General features: G+C 40.2%; 1 protein-coding gene across 3 annotated transcripts; it reads left to right on the top strand.

Annotated features, from left to right (window-relative positions):
- Positions 1-434: 434 nt before the first annotated feature.
- On the top strand, positions 435-16,182 carry TMEM237 (transmembrane protein 237). Of its 3 annotated transcripts, none has more exons than XM_055811404.1 (11): positions 435-1,189; positions 1,973-3,539; positions 5,123-5,236; positions 5,601-5,715; positions 6,454-6,614; positions 7,211-7,334; positions 8,356-8,547; positions 9,493-9,566; positions 10,053-10,146; positions 11,376-11,497; positions 13,389-16,182. In XM_055811404.1, exons 2-11 carry the CDS (start codon positions 3,446-3,448, stop codon positions 13,454-13,456), a joined length of 1,158 nt encoding a protein of 385 aa, XP_055667379.1. In that variant the 5' UTR covers positions 435-1,189; positions 1,973-3,445; the 3' UTR covers positions 13,457-16,182. The 3 variants fall into 3 exon arrangements, with proteins under 3 accessions (XP_055667379.1, XP_027642038.1, XP_055667378.1); XM_027786237.2 differs by having other exon boundaries at positions 435-2,980; positions 3,483-3,539; positions 5,648-5,715; XM_055811403.1 differs by having other exon boundaries at positions 435-3,539.
- The last annotated feature ends 1,671 nt before the right edge of the window (positions 16,183-17,853 follow it).

Below are 17,853 nucleotides of genomic sequence, written 5' to 3'. Positions count from 1 at the left end.
TCGCAAAGCGTTAAACGTCCCAGAGCCGGTGAAGCGCTCTGAGACCTTCGGGTCCGTGCGTGGCCGCGCCCCGGGGTGCCCGCGCTCGGGTGCCCGCGGCTCCTGCCCGCAGCTGGGGCGCGGCCCGGTGTCCGGCCCCGGCCGCCGGCGCGGGGCTTGGCCGAGCAGCGGCTGCCCGGGCTGGGGGTGCCGGGGCACGGGGCGCTCAGCGCTGCGCCTCTGGGTGCCCGAGCGTCCCCGGCAGCCTGTGCCCGCACTCGCGCGGGTTCCTGCAGCTCCGAGACGCTGGAAGCGGGCAGTAACGCGGGTGCGGGCGGTCGTGTGGCGGAGCTGAGCGCTTCCGTACCCGTGGGGCCGCCCAGCCTTCGCTGCCGGCTTGCATGGGATTGCTTCTGGTGCAAGGAATAAAGGATACAAAACGATACAGAAATTAATTCACATTTCAGTTGCTTTATAGAAGGCAGCAAAATAGAGAGGTAGTGCAGAGCGCAGATGTACCACTGTGCAGGTAGCAAATGCTGTATAAAAGGTGGAAATTTTTTTGCCTTTTTTTTTAGTTTCTAGTTTTGGGTTTGTTGTTTGTGGGTTGGGTTTTTTGGTGTGGTTTTGTTTTTTTTTAGTTTTTAGGGGTTTTTTTAGTTTTTTGACATACCAACCGTCCTAAACATTTGATAATTACTGCCACAAGAATGTCGGAAACAATAAGAGTAATGAGCTCTGAGCTTTATCAGCATTTGTTTTCCCTGCCGGTGTAGGGGAGCAGGGTGCCCCGTGGTGGCTGCTCCCTACCTGGGTGAGTGGCACTTGCTGCCAGTCTTCAGCATGGCCAAAATCCAAGTGAGAGGTTTGAGGCTTAATCCTGCAACGCTTCCTTGCAGGAGGTGGCTCATTCATTTTGGGTAAACAAACCTAAGTAGAAGTTCCTCGCTGGAACTGGTACCAGCATATGGAGTTACGGGGTTTCAGTACGAGGAGCCTTTGCTGCCATAGAATGAGCGGCTGTTGCTGCAAACTGGAGCGATGCTGGGCCCTAACCCAGGGGCAGGAAGGTTCACATCCAGCTAATCCTGGCTGCTGGAAGCTTATTTTTAGTTCAGAATTAGCTGAGGTTCAGCGTGAGGGAGTATAGACCGCTTCACAGTGCCTCTTTCAGGGAACACCTTCAAACGAAATGGGAAAGAAACAAGTGGTAAGTTTGTGGACGCTTGAGTCTTATCAGTCTTATAGCCTTTTTCATTGCTGCTATCAGCTGAATTTTTGGAACCCGGGAGATGTTTGTTCATGTATATTCTTTTGATATAATTACATAATAAAAAATCTGAAAGTAAGCTGCCTTCCTTTTTCTCCATAAGAGAAAGTACACGAGCTCAGTTTCAGGTTGTTAACAGGAGATACTTATTTTTAGATTTTAGTTGTGTTTGACTTCCTGGTAAATATTTTCAAAATTGTATAAAAGTTACTATTTTGTCGTATTTAAAAGTCTTTTTCATAAATGAGCTTCCTTTTATTGTTTTTCCTGTTGTTTTGAGTTTACAATTTCATTAATAGAAAATACTCTGCTCACACTGTATACTGTGCAAGTATATTGAACACATAAATTATTGCAGCATTTTGATACTTAAATAGGATGACTGCCAAACTTTCCAATGAAAGCAGTACCTTATATGGAAAGTGAAAATTTTTCAAGTGAAGTTGAAATGCAAGCTGTGCGTCACACACAGCTGTTAGGTATGTGTCCCTAACGCAGCATCGTCAGAACTCTGGTAAAAGTGTATTATTTCTGCGTCTTTTGCACATTACTTTTGCTTTTATTTTCTCCTTTTATTTCATCTCCATCAGGAGTCTTTAGCTATTTAAGAGGCATACAAAGCAAAACATACTTTGTGTGTTCTGACCGTATCTGAAAATAGCTGTTTTCTGAGAGGTGGTTTCACACCAGCAGAAGTTGACTTTTGTCTCTCTTGTCCTTCAGTGCCCACCTCGTGCCCTCCCTCCAGTGCCAAGGTAAAACCAGTTCATTTTGTGGAATTAATCATGGTTCTGTACTGCATGGTTTCTGTACTTTTAAAAGCAATGAAATTAAGAGAAATAAGTTTAATAAACATCTGAGTAGCCATAATAGCTTTAAAAATAATTGCTTTTCTTGCCAGTTTATTGTCCCAGAACGCCTTACAAGGAATACAAAGCATTTTAAAGTTTTACAGAGGCTGAGAAATTTTACTGTGTTACTTCAGTTTTAATAGTCTTGAGAGATAAACCCTTCAGAAAGTTTCAAACAAATAACTGTTCTAGTTTTGTTAACATCTACTGTGGTTTTGTTGATGCCCTTCTTTTGAATCTCTTCTGTCTCTTTTTGTTTTGTTTCATGTCCCTTATTTTATTTGACTCAAATCCTTCAGAACAGGAATTTCTGAAATTAGACTAGTTATTCTTGAATTATGGGTATAGGTGTCTACTAGTTTGACATAGTGAAAGGAAAAAATTGGGGTTTTTTTTGGGTGTGGAAGGAAAGGCAACAGTGTAGTTTTTATGACATAGTACTTCAGAATTAATGCAAAGTAAGTGTTTCCTAAGAGCAAATGTGATGCTTGTGACTGACAACATACAAAGATAGTGTCTTTTTAGTAATGTGTGTGCTCAAATGTTTCATAACTTTTGTTGGTTTGTTACATATCAGGCAGTAAGACAAGTTTTAATTAGCCAGGTGATTAAAGCTTTAAACCTGATCCACAGCTAGCCAATCAAGAAAGGTAGTCATACAAAGCATTGAGTCTTAATGATTTATTCATACCCTGAAGTTACACACAACTGCTCATAAAGAGAAGTAGGAGTAGGGATAAGAAAATTAATCACCAAAGCAGCAGTGTGAATTTTGCCATTGTGAATGGTAATTGATTCAAAATTTACTTTCTTCTTATCTTTGTTCCTTTCACACTGCTCTTCAACACCTTTTCTCCTTAAATGTGAAGTGGAAACCAAGGTGAGTTATTCTGGCATTAAAGAGAATTTTAAACAGTGGTAGTTCCTTTTGGTGTCACTTCATCCTGTCTTTAAAGAAAGAGCCTTATACTTTTCCTAAATGCAGGCTGATTATTTAAACTGCATGGATACCTGTGCTGCCATTGCTGGAACCGTCTGTTGCCTTTGTTCTTTTTACTGTTTGCTATTTCCATACTGAATCAGCGTGACTGAAAAGTCACTGTGCTCTAAATAAAAGTTTATTCTTCAGAGCATTATTCAGGGCATTTTAGTTCTTCACTTAACACGCATGCATGTGCATATTACTTATCCTGTTCTGCCATCTTACGTACTCCTTCTGCTTGTGTGAACTGGTGAATTGTCATCTTACCTGTAAAAGGTGAAGGATGTCTTCACTTGTAAAAAGGAGTCCCGTTCTTAACTAGCAATAGAATGGCTGTTAAGAAAAGGGAATGGAGGTTTCTGCATGCTGTGCACCTATACGTCTGTTCTGTGTTCTTCAGATGAAATCCCACTCAGTCGTCCCAAAAAAAGGAAACCCAAAGGGAAGACTCCATTAGGTAAGGTTCTGCCAAGACTGAAAATTGTGTTTGTAATCCTGGGTGTGCTCTATTTTTGAGTAGCGTTCTCAGCTAATTTATTAGCATTTATTTTATACTGAATAATTGCAATCTTTTTTCCCAAAGCGGTGTCATTTTATGACAAGTCTGTAATGCTAACTGAAGTAACTTGTTTCATTCTCTGCTCCTTCTCACTAGATCCATTCCTGGTACTGCTAATACAGCATTTCTTGATACCGAACTGAAAAAGTTCCTGTATTCCTGCTGGTTTTTCCTTTCTAAAATTTTTGGGTACTTCATTAAAGTTATTTCCAGCTGTAAGCTGTTTGTTACTTTGAGTGTGTTAAGTACGTGAATTTTGAATGACCTAAGATAAAACTCATTTAACAAATTGGCTCAATTTCAGTCCTTGGCCAAATAAAGTCACAAGTTGATCATTCCATTATCATCAACGAGTTAAAAGCCTAAAAGTTGACTAGCACCAGAGCTTTGTATTTTTACAAGTGGGTTTGCAGAACAAACATGCCATTTTAAGCAAGATTACAAGTGATCTATTTTAATAAAGCAGAATGTGTTGATAGGATTTAGTGGATTTCTGTAAACCAGTTGATTTGGGTCCATATGATGGTTTGATGAGTAAACCTTTATTTGCTTAAAAGAGCATACAATTGACAGCTCACTGGAAGACCTTTAAATGCAACAAGTAGCCCTGTTGCTAGCAAGGTTTCCCAAAGATTAAGTTTTGTTTACTGTTGTTTTCGTTGAGCTGAATGATGGTGCAATGTACATCTTAGCTTTGGCCATTACTTTGCTAGTTAATTTTGTATTTTAGCACAGCAGAGCTTTATAAAAGGTGGGAGAACCTGTGCTTGAGGTGAAAACAAAGATAGATTCAGTTGGTATCATAAAAGTAGTACTTCAAATAGCTATAAAAAGGCAGATGTGATGTAAAATGGAGAAGTAATTTTGTCTTTCTGCTTGCTAGAATATTTGATTAATTCATATTAACTCTCACAGAAATGTGGTTCCTCCAAAGCATAGTAATTCATCTCGCAGACTGGAGTAAACATCCTTCAGTGCTGATTTTTTTTCTGCTCCTCCTTTATTCTTGTGTATGTTTATCATTTAAATTTCCCTTTGGTATGATGCTTTTTTGCTTTAGCATGCATCTGTGTGAATCAGCTTATGACAAACTGCAAATTTTTTCTTGTCCCTTGCATTATAATCTTTGCACATAGAAAGGAAAAACAGAGAGGTGTAATTCTTTCCCGTGGTAGATTTTTTCCAGTCAGTCCTCTGTTGTATGCCCAAATGGGAAATGTGCTACTTCTTGGATACTTGGATTTTTTCCTGGGCATGAAACTGTCAGGGTGAAAGGAGGGTTGTCAGCTATAACTTTTATATATTCTTACTTAGCACATTTGTTTCCCACCTCTTGTATTTCCTACCCAATACATTTTCATCTCAGCTGTAAGCTGGGCAAATACAGATGTTCTGCGCAATGTAGCAAAAGGCAGCTTTTTCTTGCCTGCTTCTCAGCAGCTCTAAATTAAGGTGGCTGGATCTTTTCGTCTGGTTTTCAGATGGCATCGTCCAAGCAGCAGTTCGTCGACAGTCTGAAAGCAGTGAGCCCCTAACTCCTGAACCTCATGATGTCCCTCCTCAGCGGAAACGCAAGAAGAAGAAAGTACCCACTGGTATGTGAAATAATTGTAGATAGGAATGAGCTCTGAGTAAAACTTGGTAACAAACATGATTGGCCAACTTGTATTTTGGCTTAAAACATTTAATGTGCTTTTGTACTTAAAACAGCTGAAAGTAATCTTTGACGGAATGCTAGCTCAGGGTTTCAGCTTCTGATTTCAGATTCCACAGGGTACAAATCCTCATGAAAATAATGGCAGTACAGTTTTGGAAGTGATAAGTTTGATCATTCAAATCTCAGAAGATCATAACTTTTTTGCCACTGTTTATATAATAGTTATTTATGTGTTTAAGTGAATGTATTTCCATTTTTACGAAAGCTGTGAAACTTCTATGTGGTTTATTTTAAATCTTCAGATTCTGAGACTTCTTTTACCGAGCAAAATGTTGCATCCCTATTTCAGAATGGAAGTGGCATGGATGTCCCTGAAGCTGAAGAAACAGTGATCCGCAAACAGAGAAAAAGAGCAAAGTAAGACAAAACTAGTATAGCTCGTAATTTGGAATAACTATGATGGTTAATGTGGCTGAGTAGTATTTTACATCATCATGTTACACAGCTGTAAAATCCTGAAGGTCATGCTATCATTCAGCCTGTGCATTAAATAGTATGTGTGCAGTTCTTTCCAGGATTAAAATCTAACTTTCTTCCCTTGTTTGTTTTTTTAAATACCTGGATGCACTACAGTTCTGAGTGCATTTATGTGAGCCTAGCATTTCAGCCACATTCCTAAAGAAATTAGAAAGTATAACTGCTTTCTTTCATTTTACTGTACTTTTCTTAATTTTATGAGAAACTAAACTGCTTTCTCATCCTTTTTATTTGCCTTTTCTCCAAGAGCTATGCCTTTAAATCATTTTAGTCACCTTTTTTCCAAAAGCATCCACTTTCTTGGCCTTGTATTTAGTTGGTATATTTTTTTCCTAATTGTTAATCTCTTCATATGTATTTCTTCCCACCTTATTGTTTTGACACAGGGCAGAATTTAGAGAGAAAAAACCCAAAATCAAGGACTAGCTTCGTGGTTCTAGTTAACTAACTGCATTAGAGTTTTAGCCCTTAAAATTATAAATGGGGGTAATGTTACAGATAGTAGCTTGATCAGTTCTTATCAGTGAAACTAGACGTGTTAAATTTTCATAGGAGCCTTCAGGTTTTACGTTCTATTTCCTATTCTTTCTCTGCCCCATTGTATGTTCTGTGCAATAGGAAGCCTCGGCCAGCTGAAACACACAGTTCCAACGACCTGGAAGTGGAGGAGGAAGACATCATTGAAGATGAGCACAGAAAGAGCCCAGATCAGCAGCCTGTGTTTGCTGCTCCCACTGGAATTAGCCAGCCTGTTAGCAAAGTATTTGTTGAAAAAAATCGTAAGTACCTCTTGTGGTTTAAGTAATGTAAGGACATTCTTGCAATTAAAGGAACCATTATTGTGTTTAACATCTAAATACTGCAATATTGGGAAAATTTTTTTAAAAGATAAATTTTCCAGAACAAAAATAATTTGGAAATAAATATACATAATCATTTTTTGCTGTGGTAGAACTTATAGTTGAATTTTTAAATTTCATGATCTGGGTGAAAAAGCCTGTTTGATGGTACCTAGCTGAGCTTATTTGACCTAATACTGTCACAGTGCCTGGAGAAGAAAGTATCATTTACTAGATTGCAAAAAGTGGAAGGTTTTTTTTGTTTGGTTTGAGTTTTTATTGGTACCAGGGGACACTGAGTAATCACCCAAAGTGCTTTGCACATTCTTAAATCTATAGTCTGACCCACAAGGACGCTTCCACACTGACATTCATCCTGGCATGAATGTAAACTGTCAAAGAGCAGGATGTGGGGAGAAGAAATTTTCTGATGGAATTTCTGATGCTTACGGCTTTTTACCACTGATAAGTATTGATGTAGAAAATGTGATGAAAGGTAACAGTACTCTCTAAATCTGATTTCCTCATCCTGACAGGTCGTTTTCAGGCAGCTGACCGTGCAGAATTGATTAAAACCACTGAAAATATCAATGTACTTATGGATGTGAAGGCTTCATGGACTACCAGAGATGTCGCCCTCTCAGTGCACCGAAGTTTCAGGTGAAAGATAAATGTTTTTATGTAAATAAGCAAAAATCAGCACTGATTATTTGTGCGGATTTTTTCCCTTCTCCCTGAAAGTTAACACCTTTTCTCTGTCATTGTGATGCATCTGTGTCTTTTGGATATTCCTAGTAAATGATGGTTCAGGATGCGACAGGTATAAAGTTTCTTAGTCCTCTAAATTTTGGTATTTGTTGTCAAGAATATCTATTGCTAGTCTAGACATCACATGTGAACTGCCACTTATAAAAAGAATAACTAAGGAAGTCCTACTGCAAAGATTCAAACACCATCTGAATAGCAAGATATTGATCTGATAAGAAAAGTATTGGAGATCTACAGAAAAAATGTGTTAAAAAATGAGATTCACCCATCAGCTGTATGACCAGCATAAAAATACCTGAATTCAGATAGGGCTCAAAGAAAGATCCTGGTTGGTGAAAAAGAAGGAGTGAAATTGGACTGGGGCATAAGGCTGCATGCACATCATAGCAAAAAAATATTTTATTTTTTTTAATATGTGGGCGTGTTGTGGTACAGAACGGGAAGATAACAGCCATTTTATTCTCTGATGTGTTTTTTCTGGAAGCCTGCACTTCCTTCTCAAGCTTTTTCCTTAGCAAGGAAGATAATGAAAAGACTGACTTGAGGACAAGTTTAAGAGCATTGTGTTAAGTTTAAGGAGCGCAGTGGTCTTGGGAAGCTGCAGGCAGTGGGTAAGAGTGTTCTATTCCTGCACCAGTAGCAAAGTGAAGTAGTCATAGGATCAGGCACAGTGTCTAGGATTTCCTTGTTAAATGCTCAGGTTCTAGTGCAATCTGCTAAGGGAGGAAGCAGAAGTCCTGTTGCTTAGAATTCTTAAAACTAGATCAGGAAAAGCATGTGGAAACAATCTGTGAAAGACTGGCATCCTGTCATGGTGGCAGGGTTGAACAGATGGATTCATAGGCCTTTTGTATCTGTAGTTCTTCGTTAATTGAAGATGTTAAACTTGTCTAATGTTCTTTCCTCCATTCAGATTGATGGGACTTTTTACCCATGGCTTCCTTGCTGGGTATGCTGTATGGAACATCATTGTTATCTACATTTTGGCAGGAAGTCAACTTTCCACAATTTCTAACCTGCTCGAGCAGTATAAGACACTAGCATACCCAGCTCAAAGTTTGTTCTATTTGTTGCTGTCTATCAGTACAGTCTCAGCCTTTGACAGGTAAAATATGTTTATATTTTAAAGGTTTATGTAATTTGTGTGCAATATGTTCCTTTCTCCTTCCTGTGGCACATTTTGATCTGCTGTTGATGATTTAATGTGATGTACTTAAAGAATGATTTTACACGTGACTGGCTATACAGATAAAGGGTGTATTTGTGCATCTGGACCTTTGTTACTCATTCTGTCCATTGCCTGCTTCAATGTGCTGGTACTGTTTGTGTGATCGTGGAGTGAGGTGAACCAGGTGGAAGAGCTGACCTGGGATTTTGTTTGGGGAGAGGAGTGGAGAACAACTACTGTTTGTATTGTTACTTTTCATGTGAATCCATTCCCTAGTCAGGTTTGCACCGTAGCTGTATAAACAGTTTTCCTGGCTTAGCTGGGGTTTCTGCATTACAGCTTATGGGTGGGGAAATGAACAGAAAGAGGAGCAAAAAAGATCATAAACAAGTAGATTTATCAAAGTTATAAATGCTTCTTTTAGTTACAGATAGTTTCTATGGCAGCATGATAAGCCAGGAGAGGAGTTAGTGCTATGGAAGAAATTGTGACTCCTCCCAGGGAGGAGGCCTGAGTTATTCTTAATTGCCTCTGTGCTGGTGTAGGCTATATGAGCAGTTATTTTAGCATAACTCGGTTGGTGGCGAATGAATAAATGGTAAGGATTAGAGAGGGGATAGGCTTCTCCACATCCTCCCTGTTCTAGAAAGGACGGCAGTGTGAAAGCTACAAACCTCATGGAACACCCTCCTTAGTTTCAATCTTTCTTGAATTTGCATAAGGACCATTGTCATTTGTGTGGGATATAGGTGTGTATTAAAGCACTGTAGCAGAGGCAGAAAAAAGGTATCTTGCAAAAAGTAAAAGAGCAACAGAATACTGTTAGAGGAACAATATTATTATTTTACTGGCTGTGTTAATGACCCTTGGTTTTGTTACCAGGATTGATTTGGCAAAAGCATCAGTTGCACTGAGGGGCTTTCTTACCCTAGACCCAGCAGCAGTAGCCTCTTTCTGTAAGTATTTTGAAGCCGAGAGGAAGTTGTCCAGAAAAGACAGTAAATGGAAAAATCCTACATACTGTTTTCAGTGAAGTCTTCCTCTGTGGTTATTTTCTGCTTAAGTGACTTCCTTGGTAGTTAAAAATAGCATTCAAAGGCTCTGAACACTCTGCTACATAATTTTTTAAAGCATTTGCAACAATAGCATTATCAGGGCTGTTAGTGAGATAGTTCTTTTCCCACTTCTGAATACAGAACAAAGACCTGGCAAAAACTGGAATCGCAAGATGCCACCTTTGACGTAGCTGATAGGTTGCAAAAGTGCAGAAACCAGATTTTGATGGGTCAAGGAAATGTTGAAGAAGAGAGAATGAATTAAAAGGTGGCTATCATTGGAAGCAGTGGAGTGAAAGGGAAGAAAATGTAGTGATAATTACCATGTAATGATAAGACAGCATTTTGGGGGGTTATATCTGACACTACTAATTCCATTTCTTCCAGTGTACTTTGCTGCTCTTATTTTATCCTTAAGCCAGCAGATGACATGTGACAGAATTAACCTCTACACACCACCTTCGGAAAACGGCAGCATCTGGTAGGAAACTTAAGAAATCACTTCTGTAAATTTTAACATAGCTCACTTAAGAAGCTTAGTCAAACTGATAGATTGAAACGGTTATACAACATACATAAGAAAGTATTAATGAAGGATTTAGTTACTAAACCTGCCTTTGTCTGAGCTTGTCCTGAATCTTTGATAAATTTCACTGCAAAAATGAGAACTCAGTGATGGGTATGGTCATGTTGGTTGTAAATCCATTATACCTCAAACAAGAGCCTGTTGGAACGATGCTGCAAATGTCATCTGGCAGGAACCATAATCTTTTTCTGGAGAAAGGAGACCCTCCTGAGGTAACACTTTCGTGTTGAAGGGCAGGACATTCTGTAGAGAGTCAACACTGTTTCTGAAGGAGATAGTCTATTCTGTCCAAGAAATGCATGTCATGGTACTATGAAAGTAAGTCTGCCATAGGATGCATGGGCTTAGCAGACACAGCTGGCATTAAATATGAAGCATTGTTTCATGCTAGGAGATCCCATCCAACACGTGCTTTCTGAAGTAGGTATTTAATGGTCTTAAACTGTAGTAGCACGAGTTTTTAAAACAGACCAGGAGAAGTAGAATAAAAACATTTACATGAAAATTTGCTGGTTTGGGCAGTTAAATTATTCTTCTTTTTTTTAAGGGCTTCTATAAATGTTTGTTGTTTATTAAAAAGCCTGGATTCTAGTAACAACACCACAACCTGCTGCTGTTATGACAGTAAGAAAAGCATCAGCAAACTTAAATCATAACTTTGTTAAAGTCCTATCTCATCCACTCCACAGCATCTGTACACAAGTCCTTGTATTGGCTTCCAGACACTTTACTAACTTGCTGTTCACTTGCCTTGCTGTTTCATGTGGAAGTGCTTAAAAATAAGAATGACTGACGACATTGTGCGGTGTCTTTCACCACAGTAAAATTTGAACATGCATTTTGATTTTTATTTTCTGTCTCTTGGCCAAGAAAAGGACTTTGCTGTTGAAATCTACAAGTGGACATTCTCTATGAGATAATGATGTTTCTTAGCTGAGTTGCTGTCTTGGGTAGTCACTGTCTTTACCAGGCCTTTGCAATACAAGACCATGAGGAAAGTACAAGTAGTTCTGTTTTCACATCTGGCTTAGCAAGCTTGTTTTTATGATACTCTGTTGAAATTCTTATTGTAACCTGTATGTGCCAGCGAACCTCTGACTGATGGGTTGATGTGCTTTTCCCAGGGTGGCAGGTACAGAGGAAGAAATTGTTCATCCATGGGTTGTGGTGAATCTTGTAGTGTCTATTCTAGTTGGGACAAGTTGGATCTTCTTGTCTTACCGACCAGAGCTAGACCACAGTGAAGGTAGGAAACATTAATAGGCAAAATGTTGTTTGTTCAGGCTTTTATTTGCTGTGCTTTGCATTTGGTGTTCAAGACTAGTCCTGAGAAATTTTGTGGCTGAGGAAAAACAAGCATCTCCTAGCAACTTTCCAGAGCAAGTGCTTCTTAGGATGCTGGTGTCTGTGTTTAGTTTTATAAAGAAAAAACAGTAATTTAAAAAGGAAATAAAAGCCACCTTTGTCCTGGCTGAAGCAATGAGAATTCTGAAACCTGAAAGAGCATGTGTCTCTTTTTCCATGAAGGGAAAAGTAATGTTTACTTCAACAGTATTTTAAATATTTGAAATGTATTTATGCTGCCTGTGTTTTAGAAAATTCCCTAGTTTTATTAATGTTCCTTTTGCAAATGCTGAATGTGTTTTGAGCTCAATGTTATTTTTAATAGAACACTGCAATAGTTTTGGGAACTCCTGAGCTTTGAAAAGTCAGATTTGTGCCTGCAGAACAGGACTTTAAATGAGTACTGCTTGTGTTGATCGGGGCTGGAGGAGGGAGCAAGCAAATTGTCCCTTCTCTTAGAAGAAGCTTTGCCTAGAGACTAGGCCCTCTTCCTTTTGTTGTTCTAACTGGGATCCAAAAGCTTTTCTGTCAAGTGCATGCAACCTGTGACTAGAAAGTATACTGTACATAAAAATCCTAAGTTTCAACTTACAAGTCAACAGGTATCCAAAAAGTGTCATGAGTTGAAGCACAGATTTGTGTTTGGGAGTTTCTAGAAGATTCAACATGCTGCTTCAGATTACTTTAGAATTTTAATGTACAGATTTCTGCATTTCAGCTGGCTCCAGATACTCTGCTTATTTCTAATAACTCACTCAATGAGTTAAAAAACCAAACAGCTAGGTGGCAGCTTTTACAGTCTTTGACAGTAAAATTTATAGTAGATGTTTTAATTGTATTTAAAACCCATTTTTAAAATAATAAAGACTTACTCAGGGAAGCCAGTGTCAGGATCTAACTCAGGTTTTGATGAGCTTTTTTGATATATACATATGCCTACTAAGATTAGAAAACCTGCTTCAGAAATTTCAAGAGAAAAATTCTTAGGACTTACCCAAATAGTAGAGAAAGTTTAGTCTACTAAGGATGAGGTAGCAAAAACACATCAGTCTCAAACTTGAGGGGATAAACTACATCATTGCTTGTACAGATTGTGTAACTTTACAATGTTGACAAGTTGTTGGCAAACACAGCCTGGTCTATATACTGAATATGCTGTTAGCAAGACAGAAAGTACACCTATGCTGAGGGTGCAGTATAGATATGCAAAGGAACCCAGATACGAGAAACCGTACCCTCAGCAGCACAGAGCTCCACAGGGGCTACCTCATCACCTGCTTAGTGTGCATCTCCAAATTTCTCTGCAAGGAGCTCTTCACAGCAGATGTTAGGCTGTCTCCTGTGCCTGAGCTGCCAAGGAGAGACAGCTAGCTGTGAGCAGTATTGTTCATGATATGCCAGGTTCTAGTGTTGCTAACTTACGCCGTGATACATATAGCAGATATATCAGTAAATGAACAAGTCTCTGAACTGAAAATTTCCTCCTTGAGTCTGACACTGTCAAAACTTTAACAATCCCACAATCTACTTTAGAGTTCTGTTTCAGTGTGCCAGTTGAGTGCAGGATGATATCACATATGATCAGCTGCTAACATCATTGCTAATTCTGTTCATTTGGGGGGCAACAATAGTTGTCTAATGACAGTGGTGGCTCTTGCCATTGCTGAGTTGTTGATGCTGTGGCTGGTAAGAAAAGCAAGAGACTTGGGGGAATGCAGGGCATTTTTCAGGAATAATGAAATTGTATTCAGGTGAAACTTTTTAAAAGAAAACTTAATTCTTTTATCTTCTAGAACTGATGTTTCATGCTGAAATTGAGGAATTTCCCCAGGGAGAGACCTTACCCAGAGTCCAGCCATAGTGTGGAACAAGCATCTGCAAATACTGTAGCTGTGACTGATGGCTCAACGTTGTGTATTATAGCCATGTATTATAACTTTCATAAAGAAAAAAATGTATTTTTATAATGTATATATTTTATTTTAATCTTTTTATGTATGCTACAATTTCCAAATGTGATTGAAAACTTCTATACATTTGCTTTTTATTTTACAAAGTAGATTAGTGAATAAAGTCAAGTTGGTTTTATAACTATTGCTACCTGTATAGCCAAAGGAACTAGACAGATGCAGAAGATCAGGTATTTGGTACTTTTCTGACTGCAGTCTCACAACAGTCTGCTTTTGTTACTAATGCCAATAGCAGTTGGCTTACTTGATTTGGTTAAATATTCTCTGGAGATTAAAAAAAAACTTAGGAAGAAAGTAGTCTAAGGAAGATTATAACAACACAGAGTTAGGAAACATAAAACCCAAAAAAGTTAGTAAGCTTAAAATAATCTGGATTTAGTTGTTTTAAAAAGTGTTTGCTAGAATAAGGGATTGGAGTCTCAGGGATTTTTAGTAATTCCTTAAAAGAGGACACTTTATTTTTCTTCATCTTCATTTAGTTGTCTTGACAAAGGTATTGATAACAAGTTATTTCAAGTTGATGTAGATACAGGAAAGAGAAGTTTTAATGTTGCAACAGTTTGGTCATTTAATGAATACCTAAATACATCTTTTGGTCAAGCAGGGTGTTTTTGGGTTGCCAACAGGATATATATACGTCCTGTAATATCTTGACAGTCAGGATGCTTAACTATTACAAAGCCATGCACAGAACTAGTGTTCTGATTTCTCCTTACCCTGTATGGCAAGAGCTACAGTGTTATTCACTGCTCTTTCTAAAGAAACTTGAATTTCACAGATATTAAAAATGTTCCTACTTCTATCTGTTTTGAGGGAGATTGATATCCCCCCAAAGGATGTTTGTTGTTTTGTGTTAGGATGGAATGGGAAACTTCTTCCTAAAACTTAAAAGAAACTTAGAACACTTACTAAAGCAAAACAAAAACTCTGCAGCAACCCACCTTCTGTGTAGTGATGTAGTAATAATAGTGGCAGTTGGATGATAGTGAACATTATTCTTCTTTTACATTAACATGGCAAAATGAAAGCACGGCAGGTGTGAATAAATACAGACGTATTGCAGGATGAAACAGTCTCCTTATTAGACATCGGCAAGAGCTAGTTTGAAATCCATTTATCAAGGAAGTATCACTTAAAAGCCTCAAGCCTATTTGTATATTTTAATACTTACTGACTTTGCATTGTTTTATGTGTGTGTCTTAAGTGCGGTTGTAAAGGGTGTGCAGTTGTCAAAGTTCCCTGGAGAGTAGTGAAGAGCAGCCAGATAAAAAGACTTGAAGGGGTTTGATGAAGAGCCAGTAACTTTCTATGCTGTTACCTGAGTTGCTTTAAAACAAGGATGGGAAAATGAACAATTAGTGCTGCTGCTGCTCTGTTGAGGACTTGAGTTCTGTCGTGCTCATCTGGCAGAGTTAAGTAATTCAGAAATTCAGTGTTTATGACATTTTTTTGAGTGCTGTGGTAATCTTGAGGAAAAGACATCCAACCTCCAATCAAAAAAAAAAAAATTCTACCAGAATTAAAAGATGTTCCACAGCTGCTGGCTGCATTCTGGGGCATTCACTTCGTTGTGGGAAGCCATTAATCTTTTCTGTAAATTGTAATGGTTCTTATGTATGTACTTTTGTAAAACTAGAGCTAAATTTTGGCTGGCACTGCGTTGTACATTAACGTGGAGAGACTCAGGGTGCTGCTCCCCTTCAGTGTTGCACTGGAGGTTGTCACGATTTGGCTGTAGGAGATGGGGGATGAAGCACTACTTAAGTGTTCCCATGTAGATTGCCATCACATTTTCTCCAGATGTGTGTTTGGTTTACAGAATTGTTGAGTGGAAGATGAAATTAATAATGGCTTCTTTTTGCTGCTTGACATTTCTGCCATTTTGGCATGGCAAGAAACAAAATTTTGCCCATAAAGTACTGAGCTCAGGCAAAACTGTTCTAAGGCATCACGTCAGTCAGTACAGGAAAAACCTGAATAACATCATTGCTTTATTTCTGACATTGCTAAGAATTGGCATTCCAAGTATCCCTTGGACAAAGTGCTGCTAGCCAAGAGCCAGATTTGTTTTCATTGTGAAATACAGTAGTTTGTTTGGATGGTTGAGCAGGGATTAAGTTAATGAACTTAATGGGATCTATATTTCAAAGCAGGCTTACCTTTCCACTGTATCTTTTTGGGAGAGTCCAAGTATATGCATATTTAAATTAATGAGGTTTGAGGTTGCCATTTAAAGTCACACTTGATAAACAATTTGATGGCTAGTTATCAGTTTCACAAAGTACTTTTAATGCCATTAAACCTCACAATATGAGTTTAACTGAACTTTTTTGTTTTGTTACTTGGAAAGTTTTAGAATGAGTTTACAAAATAGATGTTTAATTACAAAACATGCAATATCTGTAGAAGCCTTAACTGAAATGCCTTTGTGTGTTTCCATACCATTGGTTTTAATGCACTATTTTTGTGTTAATGAAAAAATGGCAAAGATGTTCGTGCCAATTTCTTGTTTATGTATGAAACAAACAACTGCTCTAGTTAGAAACAATTGTACTATGTTGTCCTGTTTCCAAATGATTAGTCTGTTTAAAATAAATGTCTCTCTTTTTTTTCCCCAGTGCTAATGTGATGTATGCTATACAAGCATGTGAACAGTTGATTGTGGGAAAACATGTTTTCTTTATTTTTGGCAGTGTTGTAAATAATGGCTTTGCTTTCTCTCCGTCAGATTCCTGCTGCTGGACTGGTCCTTTACGCCATCAGAATACCATAAACTCCTGAAAACTAGGAAGTGTATTTCATCAGTTAACGGCGTTTATTTAGCCTAAAAAGAATATTGAGGGGAATGCGATTGCTGTCTAACCACCGAATGGGTGATGACAAGGGCAAGAGTCAGAGGGTTATCAGGCTGTGCGGTGGTGGGATGGGTGGGAAGGCGGCACTGGGCACTGCTGGCAGCTCCAGTTTGACAGTGGGCTGAGCTGGGCGGGGGGCGCAGGGGCTGCAGCCTGGGCGGGGGCTGGACCCACCGCACCTCCAGAACCCCTTCGGTGCTGAACTGTGCTTATTTTCCTTCTTGGCAGTCACTTACAACTTTGTTAAATTCCAGTTTTTTCATGTTTAAATGTTACTCTCTCAGTTCAGCTTTCTCAACGTGAAGCAAGTCAGCAACGATTTGATATCTTTTAAAGTTATTTTCGTGTTGCTGAGGTAAACTTCAGGAGCGTTGCCCTTAGGTCAGAATTACTCGCTTGCATGTTTGCAGCCGGATTAACGTGACTGAAGGCTTTGGGACAACAGAGTAAATCATCAGGTACGTGTTTATTGCGAGGCCTTACCTTTCCGAGGGCTGTTCCCTCGCAGCGGTGAGGAAGGCGCTGCTGTACCGCCGTGGGTGCGGCCGTGCACGAGTCCGCTCACAGAGGGCGGGAAGCCGAGCGGCCCGCTGGGCCGGGCCCGCCGCGCTGCCGCTTCTTCGCGGCCAGGTGCGTTCGGGGGTGTGCCTTCCCCGACACCCCCAGCCGGGGACGGGCTGTGTGTCGCCGTCCCCTCCCCCGGCCATTTAGTTACAGGTCAAGCCTGACCGTTTCGTACCCCGCCGCCACCGCAGCCGGCAGCCGTTGCCCGCCGCGCCGGCAGGGGGCGTCCCGCGCGCAGCAGCCGTTGGGGCCGGTGGCGGGGCCGCCTCAGGCTCGGCGCCTCCCGCCCGCAGCCGCCCCTCGGCCCCGGGGAGCGCAGCGGCGGGGCGGCCCCTCGGGCTCCGGGGTGCGGGCGGCCCCGCGGGCGAGGAGGAGCCGGGTGGCGGGCGCGTTGTCAGCCCCCGGGGAAAGGGAGCCGCCTTGTCGCCCGCGCGGGCGGTTGTTGCCTGCGCTGACTGGGTGTTGCTGCAGGCCGGTGTGCCCGTAGCAGGACAGCAGCGAGGGGGGCCCTGCTGAATAGTTCCATCCCTGCCTCATCCGGGGGTGAAAAGACTCCTGGTGGGAGCAGGAGCTGGATCCCTCTGCCTCTTGCATCCCACGCTGTTTGGTGGAGCAGGCAGTGTGTGCCCGGGTAGCAGCAGCAGTCAAAACAGCAAACCCAGTCAAAAAGAAAGAATTCCCTTATATTCCTGCACATGAACAAAACTATTTGCTTTAATTCTGTATTTTAAATTTATGTAATCTTCAAACTTAAAAAAATTCAGAGCCCTCCCTCTCTGAAGTGGTTTCCTGTACTGATTTTCTGTAACTGTTCATTAAAATGGAAGAGAGCCTGGCTTTTCAGGTTGATACAGGCAGACCTCAGACAG

This window comes from Falco peregrinus, chromosome 8 (assembly GCF_023634155.1).
Source record: "Falco peregrinus isolate bFalPer1 chromosome 8, bFalPer1.pri, whole genome shotgun sequence".
NCBI lineage: Eukaryota > Metazoa > Chordata > Aves > Falconiformes > Falconidae > Falco > Falco peregrinus.
Note: the sequence above shows the minus strand (reverse complement) of the source record. Positions and strands in the feature narration are given on the sequence as shown.